The following is a 13,170-nucleotide window of genomic DNA, read 5'->3' on the forward strand; positions in this document are numbered from 1 at the left end:
ACTATTTAATGCAAAGGAAACCTGAAATACATAAATCAAAACGAGCAATGAGGAGGTCAAGACCTGATTTTCAAAGGGATTTTGCTGGAAAATGTATTGCTTTGTTTTTGGATTACTTTCAAAAGTAAAATGTATTTCTCAAAGCAAAGAGGCAACACAGAATGGTGGAAACAAGCAACGCCACACTTTGCTCCCAGCTCCCCACCCTTCCCCACAGCCCCTAAACCCAGAGAAATAATGTCTGGCTTTTAAAACGTAAGGTATTTCTCAAACAAAAGACCATCAGGAAGTAAAAGAGCATTATCTTTCTTGGCATGGTAAAGGATAGAAGTCAGGATCAAGATTAAGAACTATTTTACTCTTGTAAGCATATTTTATTCTTATATATGTTATAGGCAGAATAAAAGGTATTTGTTTTTATTGTCACTTATTTCATGACCATTTTCTGAACCCTAAATGCCAGCCAACATCCATTTTTTAAAAAACACATGTCACTGGGCCACCAAGCCCTGTAATGGACATTGATAAGGAGGAAGCATGTTTCTGAACCAGTCTACTCTCAGCAGAGTTAATGGATATGTGCCTTTCTAGGGAGCTGCCTAGTATGAAAAAGCCTTCTTACGTATTTGAGTTATTTATTTTGTTCTAAAAGCATATACTGCTTTTGCAATAAAAAGAATCTAATAAAAAAATTAGGTGAATAACAGGAATCAACCACAATAATTTCTTCATTGTTCACTTATTCTATGAATAATCTGCTATTGAAAACTACCGAAAACTGTTGAAGTGGGACAAAGCACTGTTTAGATGATTAATATAAGATTTAAATTCCTCAAGAAATATAGTAAAGCTACTAAATTCATCAAGTAACTTTAAAGTAAAATTAAATTAAGTTAAAGAAAAAAGACCACCTATGTACTGACAATAAGCAGAACAATCATCTTTGTTAACCAGACAGAGAGTAACTGAAATAGGATGAGACAGAAAACATCAGTTAACATCAAATAGGATTGTCATGTACACCTGCTCCAAATCAACCACATCAACCGATAGCTACTTTCCTTGAACAAACCAGACCCTCTCAAGACCTCACTAACCGTACACATTCTCCTCCTCCAGCATGGAACATCATACACTTTTCGAGGTGCAGTACAAGCATCACCCCTTCCCAAAGTCCTTTCTGGACCACCCTCTTATGCATTTATTATAGCACATGCCCCACCGCATGTTTCCTAGTCCATCTGGTCCCTGAGACTGAGTTCTCTTTGAAGGTAGGGGCTGGGTGTTTGTATCTCCAGCACCCAGTTGTAGGTGGTCAATACATGCTCGATAAAAGATTAATAATAATAAGCATGACAGCTACCAATCAGGCAGCACTTAGTATGTGCCAGGCACTGTTCTACACATTTAGTATTTATCTCATGTAGTTCTCAGAACAACCCAATGAGTTAGGGACTACTATTTCCTCCATTTTTATAAATAAGGAAACTGAGGCACAGAGAGGTTCCAGTCCCAGTAAGTGGCCAAGTGGGGCCTGCAATATTGTCTTTTCTACCTACACTGCTGTGATACTGGTGACCAGAAGAGTCAGTTCTGCTTCTTTATTTCACACATTGCCCCAACACACCCCCAGAACAAACTCACTTATACTCTACCCCTTAAAACATTTTTTTTTTAAATGAAAGTTGTAGTTTGGAACTATTATATCAACAAAACCAGTGTGAATGTTGTTGTTGTTATTGCTTTTTTAATATATAAGAAATTCACTGCAAAAGTATTCAATTCATTAGAGTCTAAGACTGATGAAGTTGGAGAGCTGACAAAAATGAAGTATTACATTTCAAAATGCTCACATGGTATATGCTGTCAATGAATGATATAATAAGATACAGCAGAGAGACCCCAATCAGAGCAAACCCCTCAAGTAGCCTCTCCCCCGTTCCACCAGGAAAAGCATTAATTAACACCGAATGAGGACTGGTCGCTACTCCATCCATGCCTTCACTTACTCAGCACAAGAGAGGACAGTAAGTTATGTCTACTATTTAAAAGGCTGATAGAACCATTTAATTAAAACCTCTAAGAGAACTGGGAATGTGTCTTGTTTTGAAAACTTCTTTTGTATGTGTGTAGCTGCTTCCCTTTTCCAAAGCCAGCTAAACAGGTTTTAGATTGTAAATTAAGTTAAAAAAAAAAAAAAAAAGGACACTTGTTTTTCACCTCCTGTAATGGTCCACTGGGGACTGCAGTCTGCACCACATCATGTCTTAGTTTTCGCAAATGAAGGAGCTTCTCTCTGTAATCATTCACAGTTGCTGGAACAAGTTCTGCCTGGCGTAATACAGCAAAGGCAGACTGACGCTCTGAGAGCCCATCATCCTAAACAGCCAGAGAAGATAAAGAAGGCAGGTCAGTATTTTGATTTTCTAGAAGGAACCTTCAAGGGGACCAAAGTTTTAAAAGATTTAATGTTTTAAATTAAATAAGCAATACTTTTTGTTAAAAATCATTCACTTTTCCTCATAGCATTTATTTTTTGGTAGATAATTCAGATTTAGTTTTGAAAAGAAATGATAAGTAAAAAACAGGAAATTAATTCTCAAAATGAGTTGACTGGCAACTTTTTAACTTTATTTGTTAAAAGTTTTACTTCCACGCTACAATTCTACTTCTACTTATTTGCATTATGGAAATATTTCCTTATAAAAAGATATCTGGGCAAAGACGTTGACTGCAACATTGTTTGAAATACTGAAAAACTATAAACAACCCATTATGTCACCTAAAAAGATCTGTGTGAGCCCTAACCCCCAGTATCTGTGAATGTGCCCTTACTTGGAAAAAGTCTTTGCAATGGAATCAAGTTGAGATGAAGTCACACTGGATTGGAGTGGGTGCCCTTGTAAGGGAAGAAAGCCATGTGAAGCCAGAGGCAGTGTCAAGGACTGCCAGGAGTCCCCAGAAGCTAGGGACAGGCAAGGGAAGATCCTTCCTAGAAACTGAGAAGAAGCAAGGCCCTGCCAACACTTTGATTTTAGACTTGTACCTACAGAATCATGAGAGAAATAAATGCTGTTATAAGCCAACCAATTTGTGGTCTTTTGCTATGGAAACTAATACACCACCTAACCATCCATCAACTGGAAACTGGTTATATAAATGAAGTATTTTAAACTGTGGAGTACTATCCAACTTCAGAAGAAATGAGGTAGAATGAGAGGTACTACATGGGAAAAAAAACCATGATTCCATTGTGTTTTATAAAGACTCAAACAAGAATATATCATGTGTGTAAACAAAGAATGTGAAATGATATTCACCAATTAACTGTGGATTTTCAGAGTTGGTCATGTTGATGGGTGAGAATAAGAATTACCAAAAAAAAAAAAAAAAAATCTTTTAATGTTTATGAAATGTATGTAGTGTTTGAATTTTCTACCAATGTATCATTCATTTTGGTGATAAAAAATATATGTAAAATTTTGTTTTTAAAAAAGTATCCAAATTAAACAGTTAAAATACCTCCATCAAATCTGGAAGCCGAACATCAAAATGGTTTAGGATCCTTATTGTCAAAAGCCGAATCTAAAGAAAGTAAAAGGCACATTTCAAACTCCAAAGAAGAAACTGATTAATGATCAATGAGATTTAAGTTTCACACAATTAAGAAATACCCTTCGACCTGTCTATTTTACCCCCATTTCAATACCAAACAACACCTTATTCACACAGTACATGGAACAATTAATGACTAGATAAGACTGAGGAGGATGAGGTTGCCCAAAAAACCATGTTGTTTCTTTGAACAATGACACCAAAAGCATCTCTGTAAATAAGTGCAAAGACTCGGATTAGGCTTACAATTCAATTGAAATATGTGATTTTATTCCTAAGTAATGTATTCCGGTATTTCCATAGCTGAATGAGCAGCAGAATCACCAAGAGAGGGCTTGAAAAAACTATGCAAATTTTCAGTTCCACCCTAGCCCAACTGGGTCAGAATCTTTAAGGGCGGGGATCCAGAATTTGGATTTTTATTACGCGCCCCAGCTAATCTTGCTACAATTAGTTTAAAGGCCATGCTTCGGATTTAAACAGAAATCATCCCATAGCAGCATTTTCTGATTTAAGAAGGACTGACCTTCCACTGGCAGTATATAAACAGAACAAAAGAAGAGAGATGGAGAATATACCACAAAACAGTTATTACCTTGGAAACACCAGTTGAGATGTTTGCTTGTAACTTGGAAAATAATTCCATTAAAGCTTCCTCAGAAAGTGGCCCTTTGCAGCCACATAAAGATAATCTCTGATAATATAGATCAGCCAACAGCAACACAGATGGCTCCAAAGGAAATGTTCTGCAACAAGGTATTTATTAGACCCAAACTGCACCATAAACTGCCGGATACTCAGACTATAACATAAACTCTAGAAAAATTATCACTGATGAAGGAAATGTAAAAAGTGAGTCGAAGTTTTACAAGGACATTTAGTATCATTTTATAGATGAAGAATCTGAGGCCTAGCAATAGTGACTGATTTTGGCTTAAAGACACAGAGCCAGTTGGACCAAGAGGTGGGATTAAAATTCACTATGTAGACTACAAATTCAATGCTGCTTCTTCAGCCTATTCAGTTGCAAATGAGTCACACAAAAGGATAAAAAATTTGCTAAGTGTTTGTCATGTGCCAGGCACTGTGATAACACGGGAAGCAATACGGAGGAGGGGTTTAACACACAGGCTCTGGGGCAAGGCACCTAGGTTTGAATGCAACAGCAGCATTCAACAGCAGTGTAACGGAGTGAAAGTTGCTCAACCTCGCTAGGTCATCCTCATTCAACAAATATTCATTGAGTGCCCACTCGTGCCAGTGACTTTTCTAGGCACGGTGGATACAGCAGTAAACAAGACAAAGCTCCTATCCTAATGGGGGTGGAAGCCAATAAATAAAAAACTAATAACTAAATGAGAAGTTTGGCAGTGATGAGTGCCATAAAGAGTAAAGGTGGAAATCAGGGAAAGACAGCTAGAGCAGGAGCCAAGTCTGTTTGGGTGGGCAGGAGTGATGAAGAAGGCTAATTGATGGTTAGTATGTAGCAAAAGGACTGCAGGGAACTGTTCTCAAATGCTGATCATGTCAAGTTGGGGCAGAATAGGAAGCCAGTGTAGTGAAAAATGTGCATGTTGGAACAACTAAAGAAGTCACAGAAGGTCAACACTATGAAATGTTATGGTTGAGAGTAAATCAGCATTACGTATACTTCACATTCTACAACACTAGTTTACACCAACAATAAAATAATCTTTACAAAAATGAATCTGTATTGAAAGACTGTATGAAACTAATATACTTATTTTAATTAGAGTATCTAAACCAATGTTAAATTTTACTATGTGAATACAACTCAGGTATAAAACATTTCAAAGCAAGGATTTTTATTATATCTGAGATTTCACAAGAATAGAAGCTTCTATTTTTTACTCATTATTAAGGTGAGCAGAAAATATGATTTTACTTACAATACTAAATTCTTCACACGTTCCACAGGAACCAAATGAAGAAGTTCAGATGACTCTTCCAAACTTAGCAGAGTATTTATAGCTTGACAAAGAACAAATAAGTTTCCTAAAGGCAGAAAAACAAGAGAACCACATTACTTATTTCTTTGACACAGGAACTATCAAAATCTCATTTATCTGACAATTGTTACTTATAAAAGTTCTGAAATTAAAGTGAATTTAGGTCTTCGAAGGAATTATTGGCCAAATGTCAGAGCAGAAAGGAACAAAAAAGAGAAGTGTATAGTCTTATACTTTATCTCTCGTAAGAGAAAAATATATTCAGAGGTAGACAAAGCTAAAAGGTTCTACCCACTGACATTATCAAAAGTAGAATTTTTAAGGAGAGAAGCCTTGGACTTCTCAAAAACCAAGAGATCACCTTTGTATATCTCATGTCAGTTTTACTTCTCCAATTTATGATGTCACATATCCAATGGCTCTTACCCATGACCCACTCAATTACTGATATTAAAACACTCATTTAATCTTGACACCAGGGGCTGGCAAACTATGGTCCATAGGCCAAATCTGACAGGCAGCCTGTTTTTATATGGCCAGTAAGCTAAGAATGGTTTCACATTTTTAAAATGTTGGTTAAAGAAACAAAAAACAAAGAATATATCACAAAAACTGAGTGTGATCCACAAAGCCTAAAATAATTTTCTATCTGGTCCCACAGAAAAAGGTTGCCAGCCCCTGCCCTAGACTGTAGATCAGCACAATCCGACAAAACCTTCTGCAGTGGTGGAAATGTTCTATACTCACGCCGTCCAATATGGCAGCCACAACCACATGTGGCTACCTAGCACTTAAAATGTGGCAAATCTATTTTATTCTCTAATATATCCACCCAATGTCTAACACAGAACTTAAAGCGTTAATTTTTTTTCAATCAACAATTTTAATAAGAAAAAAAAAGTCAGTTACATGGTGTGAGTTCAGATCTAACAAAAGGGTGGTCATTTACATTTTATTTATTTATTTATGTATTTATTATTGTAATCGTCACATACCAAAAGGTGATCACTTAAATTTGTTTATTTATTTATTTATTTGTTACTGTGATTTATTTATTTACTTATTACTGTAATTGTTCACATACCATACAATTATCCAAAGTGTACAATCAATTGCCCCCGGTACCATCATACAGTTGTGCATCCATCACCCCAATTAATTTTTGTTCAATTTTTAGAACATTTTCATTACTCCAGAAAAGAAACAGACAAAAAAGACAAAAAAGACAAAAAATAAAAAAATAAAAGGAAACTCAAATCCTCCCATACCCCTAACCACCCCCCTCCATTGTTAACTCATAGTACATTTGTTACTGCTTATGAAAGAATATTGAAATTCTACTAATTATAGTATATAGATTGCAATAGGTATATATATTTTTTCCCTATATACCCCTCTATTATTAACTTCTAGTTGTAGTGTCATACATTTGTTCTGGTTCATGAAAGAGATTTCTAGTATTTGTACAGTTAATCTCAGACATTGCCCACCACAAAGTTTACTGTTTTATACATTCCCATCTTTTCAACCTCCAACTTTCCTTCTCGTGACATACGTGACTCTGAGCTCCACCACATTCACACACCATTCAGCACTGTCAGTTATTCTCACAACGCGCTACCATCACCTCTGTTCATTTCCAAACATTTAAGTTCATCATAGTTGAACATTCTGCCCATACTAAGCAACCATAGAGCATTAACATTAAAGGAATGAATGTCGACTATACGCAAGTTAGGGAAAAAAAAACAACCGTGCTAGCATAAAACAAAATTATCTACATTTAAATTGTTATTCTCAGGGCTGAGCGGGAGACCTAAGAGCATACCATAGGAAATGGAGCTTTGGGTAGCCTAGTTCTGCCTGGAAGAGTCCTGAAGGCCTTCCTAGAGCAGTTGTGCTTGAGCTGAGTTTTGAAAGGTAAGTAGGAGTTTACCACGTGACAATGACCTGGAAAGGACTCCAGGCAGAAGGAAAACAATGCAAGGGCAGCCGGAGGGTTGTAAGGGAATGTGTCTTGCTCAGGGTTAGCACCTGGAAATCCCTGGAGCATGGGGTGCATTCTTGTGCAAGGGTGGGTGTAGGAAGAAGGGAAACAAGAAACAGTCTAAAGCTAGAAAGGGTCTTATATGCCATGAACATCCTTTTGATATTTCACCTTCAGATTCAGCTTATGTTCAAGCCACCCTGCCGGTCACCACATTATGGGGTACAACAGGCACAAACCTCCATCTCATCCTTTTTTTTTCCAGATTTTCCATACAGGAGGTATGCCAGAAAACAATGCTTTTACTATTCTCTGGTATTCCACGTGTTTACAGTGACTCTGGGTGTGTGAGAAAAGAGAAGAGAACAAATGGTGATTGTAACTGACCTTTTCCAAAGCTCCCTTTGTCAACAGTCATGAAGAGTGATTCAATGAAGCATGTGACCAGCGGAATCACCTTCTCTTTCTCAAGTGGTCTATTCAAGAAGTGGGAAGAAAAAGGGAAAAGTTCAACCTAGTAACCAATGGCTTTTCATCTAATGGCAAAGAATGGTTAACAAATATTTCAGTCAGAACATTAAGTATCTTTTTCAAAATAAAGCAAGTTTCTTTTCTTACCTAATATGAGGTAACACTACAAGGGCTGCCCAAGAATGTGAAAGGTAGGTAGTATCTTTATTTGGGGGTAACTGAATTATAGATAAGAGATGCTCCAGTACTGGAATCTGTGCCTTTTCTCTCTTGGATCTAGTCGTCTTCTGCCTTATGCAGGATCTAAAAGATGAAAAGGTAAACAAATGCTTAAAATAGGAGAGAACAGAATTGTGCTTGCCCTCTGAAATTTGAAATAAAATTGGTTCCTTTCTATGTGGAGAATTTGGGGAAAGGGAGCGGTGTTGTAGACAGAACATAAATAATTAAGCAAATGTTAGTCATTAACTGCCACATTTGTCATTCCACTGCTTCCATCTTCCATGATCTCCATCAATAAAATCCACTCCTTACCTCAACTTGTAAGACCCTTCGTAATCTGGCCTCACCTACCTTTCTCACCTACTCTCATTCCAATCTCCTCCTTTGCTCAATGCTCTTTGGCCACATGGACCTTCTTTCTGTTCCTCAAACATGCTGAGCTCACCACTCCTGTCTCAGAACCTTTGCGCTAACTCTTCCTTCTGTCTGGAAAGCCTTTTGCCCACATCTTTGCATGGTTGTATCCTTCCCATCATTAGAGTCGTGGTCCAAATGTCCTCCTCCAGAAGTGCAGAGCCTCCCCTGTGCACCACCATCTCAACTCACTCTCCCTCTCAACATCCTGTTTTATTTTCTTTTTAGGATCATCTGAAATAATCTTGTTTAGTTGTTTATCTGCCTCACCATGTCCCTGCTCCCAAAAAATGTAAGATCTCCAGAAGAAGGTAACTTTCTCTTATTCATTGTTGCAAACCCAACATCTAGAAGAGTGCCTGATACAATAAGTATCTGCCAAATGGTCAGGAATAAATTTATCCTCTGAAAAATCCTTTCACATATATTATCTCTTTTTATTCTTACAACAGATCTGTGAGATGGATGGATGGAATATTACTAAGAACAATCAAACAATTGTTGATTACAGAGGGGTCAAGACAAAGGTGATCTTCACACAGACCTTACCTCTGTGGGGGGTGGCAGAGGAATGTTTTCTCAAAGAAACACAGAAGTTGTGACACTTGTCCTACTGTTAATATGCTTCCATTTATTTTATTTATTCTTATCCTGCCACATTCCAAAGAGGATTTGACATGGCTTGGACGACAATGTGAAGTCTGACACCCAGGCTGCCAGGCCCCTGGCTTCACCTCACAGAAACCAACAAGAAAGCAGTTACATCCCATTGCAAAGAGCCCACAGTTTTGGTCACTTCTAAGCAACTGGCCTGTTGCAGACTGGCTTGGTGTTGCAAAATCAAAAGAAAAGTTCTGAGGGAATAATTCTAAAGGAGTTACTCATTACCCATTCCTCAGGAATCAGAACTCAGTAAATTGTAAAAAGCCAACAAGCACGCCTTGATAGAGAAGCTATATTTAAGGTCAGCAGAAGAGTGATGAGGGGAGAGAATAGATTCCTCTACCTCAAGCTATCAGGCTCAAAAATTAACTCTGCTGTGTGACTGGGTGGACAATGGCATCCATCTCAGCAGATGTTTTAAAGCTTCAATGCTTAGTACTCAGAAGATGCTCAAGCAGTGGCCTTCTACTTCAATTACCCCAAAGCAAATCACAAATGCAGCAACAAGTTTAACTCAGTAAAACTAAGAAAGCTAAACATAAAAGCAAAGGAATGACAAGGGAACAAATTTCCTCATCTATAATTTCTACATGCATAACCACTGAATTACATGAAAAACAATACATACAGACTCCTTTGGCATATTTACATAAACTTGCTTTTCAACTACTAAAAGGTATGTATCATTTTGTTTCACTTTAGAATGTAATCCATGGTCCTTTTGACAATTTAAGCAATGCAAAGATACATAATTTAAAAATTAATAGTCAATTCTTTCTTCTTCTTATCATCCTCCTGACATTTAAAAAAAAAACAACAGTTAACAATTGAGATGCAATTCTCCCCAAATTGGTCTATAGGTTTAATGATATTCCTACTGAAATCCTATCAAGGTATTACATAGATTATGGCGAGCTTATTCTAAAATTTATATAACAAGGCAAAGGACCTGGAATAGCTAAAGCAATTTTGAAAAAGAATAAAGTGGGAAGAATAAGTCTACCAAATTTCAAGACTTATTTTATAGCTGCAGTAATAAAGACAGTACTGCATTAGAGGAGGAAAGAAATGTAGATCAATGGAACAGAGATTGTAGAAAGAGACCCACAATAATAAACCCTTTTGACAAAGGTGCAAAAGCAATACAAGGAGAAAGGATAACCTTTCCAACAGATGGTGCAGAAGCAACTTGACAGCCAATGGAGGTAAAAAAATAACAACAAAAAAACTTGACCTAAATGTCATGCCTCCTACAAAAAATAACTCAAAATGGATCATGGACTTAAATGTAAAACAAAACTATAAAACTTTTAAGAAAAAAAACAGAAGGAAATCTTTGGGACTGAGGGATAGGCAGAGTTCTTGGACTTGATACCCAAAGTACAATCCATAAAAGGAAAAAGTAATAAATTGGCCTGTATCAAAATTAAAAACTTTTACTCTGTGAAAATCTTAAGAGAATATAAGAGAATAAAATGATAAGTTACAGACGGGGAGAAAATATTTGCAAACCACATAACTGACAAAAGGACTAGTATACAGAATATACAAAGCACTCTTAAAACTCAACAGTAGGGAAACAAACAATCTAATTAGAAAAGAGGCCAAATATATGAAAATGCATTTCACTGAAGACGGCAAATACCACATTAACATTAATATCACTAGCTATTAGGGAAATGCAAATTAAAACCACAAATAAGATCTCACTATATACCTATCAGAATGGCAAAAATAAATCCCAAATGCTGATCATCCCAAATGCTGGTGAGGAGGCAAAGAAATTGGATTGCTCATGTACTGCTGGTGGGAATATAAAATGGCAGTTTCTTGTAAAACTAAAACATGCACTTACCATACAACCCAGCAATTCCACTTTTGGGCATCTGTCCCACAGAAATAAAAACCTATATACAAGAATATTCATAGCAGCTTTATTGTTAATAGCCCAAAACTGGAAGCAACCTAACAAGTGAATGATTAAACAAACTGCAGTACATTCATACCATAAAATACTACCCAGCAATAAAAAGGAATGAACTGCTGATACACACAAAAACTTGGATATATCTCAAGGAAATTATGCTAAGTGAAAAAACTCAATCTCAAAAGTTTACACACTGTGTGATTCCACTTATATCATATTCTAGAAATGACAAAATTATAAAAATGGAGAACAGACCAGTGGTTGCTAGAGATCAGGGATGGGTGGGGAGGGGGAAGGATGAAGGTGGTTATCAAAAGGTAGTGCGAGGGAGCCTGTGGTGATAGGTAGTTCTGTATCTTGACTTGGTGGTTACACAAATCTACATGTGATAAAACTACACAGAACTCAATACAGTCACACATACATGTAGACAAACAAATGAGTGCACATAAAACTGTTGAAATGTGAATAAAGTTGATGGATTATACTACTGTCAGTTTTCTGGTTGTGATATTGCAGTATAGTTAGGCAAGATATTACCACTGGGGGAAACTGGGTAAACGGTACATGGAACCTCTCTGTACTGCTTCTCCAACCACATATGAATCTACAATTATTTTAAAATAAGAAGTTTTTAAAATCTAACAGTAACCTCTTTCTTTCCCTTGTCATACTCCTGAAGTAAAACAAAGTTAATTGGCTTGTGAATCCTTTCATACTTTTTCCTATGCTTATTTACTTTAATTTGGCAAAATGGGATCAGGCTACATGTACTATTCTACAACCTGCTTTTATCACATCATAATATATCATGGACATCTTTCCAATTAATAAATATAAATCTTCATGCATATATACATTCATATATTCTTGATGCATTATATTTAAATGGGCAATCTTACCATCATTACAGGGAATAAAAACTTAGAACTTACCCCACTGTTGATTGTGAGAAAACCAGAGGGTACTTTTCAATTGCCATTGAACCAGCAGAGGGAGGTGGTGCTTTGTTCAGAATGAGTTTGGCCAAAATGGCCAGAGCTTCATCTTTAATTTCAGCATCATCAATCAAGAAGCAATTCTCAATATATAAGAGAAAGCTTGGTAGAAAGAGCTAAAAATAACAAAGGAAATCACACTTATTAACAGACAAAAATTTCAGATCACCAAATAAAGAGAAGATTCTAACATTTTTAAAGAGGAAAAAAATGACATTAGACCTCCGCATAGGAACAATGCATGCTAGGTTAGCAGTGCTTTCAAAATTCTGACAGAAAATGATTTAGAATTGAAAATTCCATACTCAGCCAAACTCCAAAAATTTTGTGAAGAGATCATAAAGACATTTCAGATGTACTATGTCTAAAATTTTTAACCACAGTCACTCTTTCTCAGGAACCTCTGGAGAATATGTTCCATCAAAATTAGACAGTAAACTATAAAATACAGAGAAAGATATGGGATCCAGGAAACAGATGGGAAGCAAAAGGAAGGTCCATGATGACATCTGTGCAGTAGGCTGAGAAAGCAACCCATTGAAAGGAAACTGCTCCAGAAGAGGGGAAAGAAAAGGGGGGGAAAAGGAGCTGTTAAATTCTGACAATTAGTGTTTTGAAACTTCAACGTCTAAGTGAGACTAAAGGAAGGGGTGTTTATTTGGTGCAAAATTTATATTTTCTGTAGCATACTATATAATTTAACTTGTATGGTCAGTTTATTCAAACACCATAATTACATGGAACCTTGAACAGGGAGTGAGATCTGGTTGGTTTGTATGGGTTAGCATGAAGCCCCAATATATCCCAGAGTAATTTGGGCAGAGAATAAAAAGTATTTGCAAAGCCCCCTTGAGGGACTGGGTAAAATGTGGAAATATTAAACTTCCCCACCTAGGGAATTCC

General features: G+C 36.7%; 1 protein-coding gene across 2 annotated transcripts in view; it reads right to left on the reverse strand.

Annotated features, from left to right (window-relative positions):
* The window catches only part of UTP20 (UTP20 small subunit processome component), a 116,845-nt gene that overhangs the window by 74,365 nt on the left and 29,310 nt on the right, over positions 1-13,170 (reverse strand). For both annotated transcript variants that reach the window (XM_037846286.1, XM_037846285.1), the window contains exons 12-18: positions 12,205-12,383; positions 8,191-8,346; positions 7,960-8,048; positions 5,526-5,631; positions 4,211-4,361; positions 3,523-3,585; positions 2,221-2,379 (exon numbers count right to left, since the gene is read on the reverse strand). In XM_037846286.1, the coding sequence (XP_037702214.1) occupies positions 2,221-2,379; positions 3,523-3,585; positions 4,211-4,361; positions 5,526-5,631; positions 7,960-8,048; positions 8,191-8,346; positions 12,205-12,383 (903 nt within the window). The remainder of the gene's footprint in view (positions 1-2,220; positions 2,380-3,522; positions 3,586-4,210; positions 4,362-5,525; positions 5,632-7,959; positions 8,049-8,190; positions 8,347-12,204; positions 12,384-13,170) is intronic.

The sequence above is a fragment of the Choloepus didactylus genome, chromosome 8, assembly GCF_015220235.1.
Source record: "Choloepus didactylus isolate mChoDid1 chromosome 8, mChoDid1.pri, whole genome shotgun sequence".
NCBI lineage: Eukaryota > Metazoa > Chordata > Mammalia > Pilosa > Megalonychidae > Choloepus > Choloepus didactylus.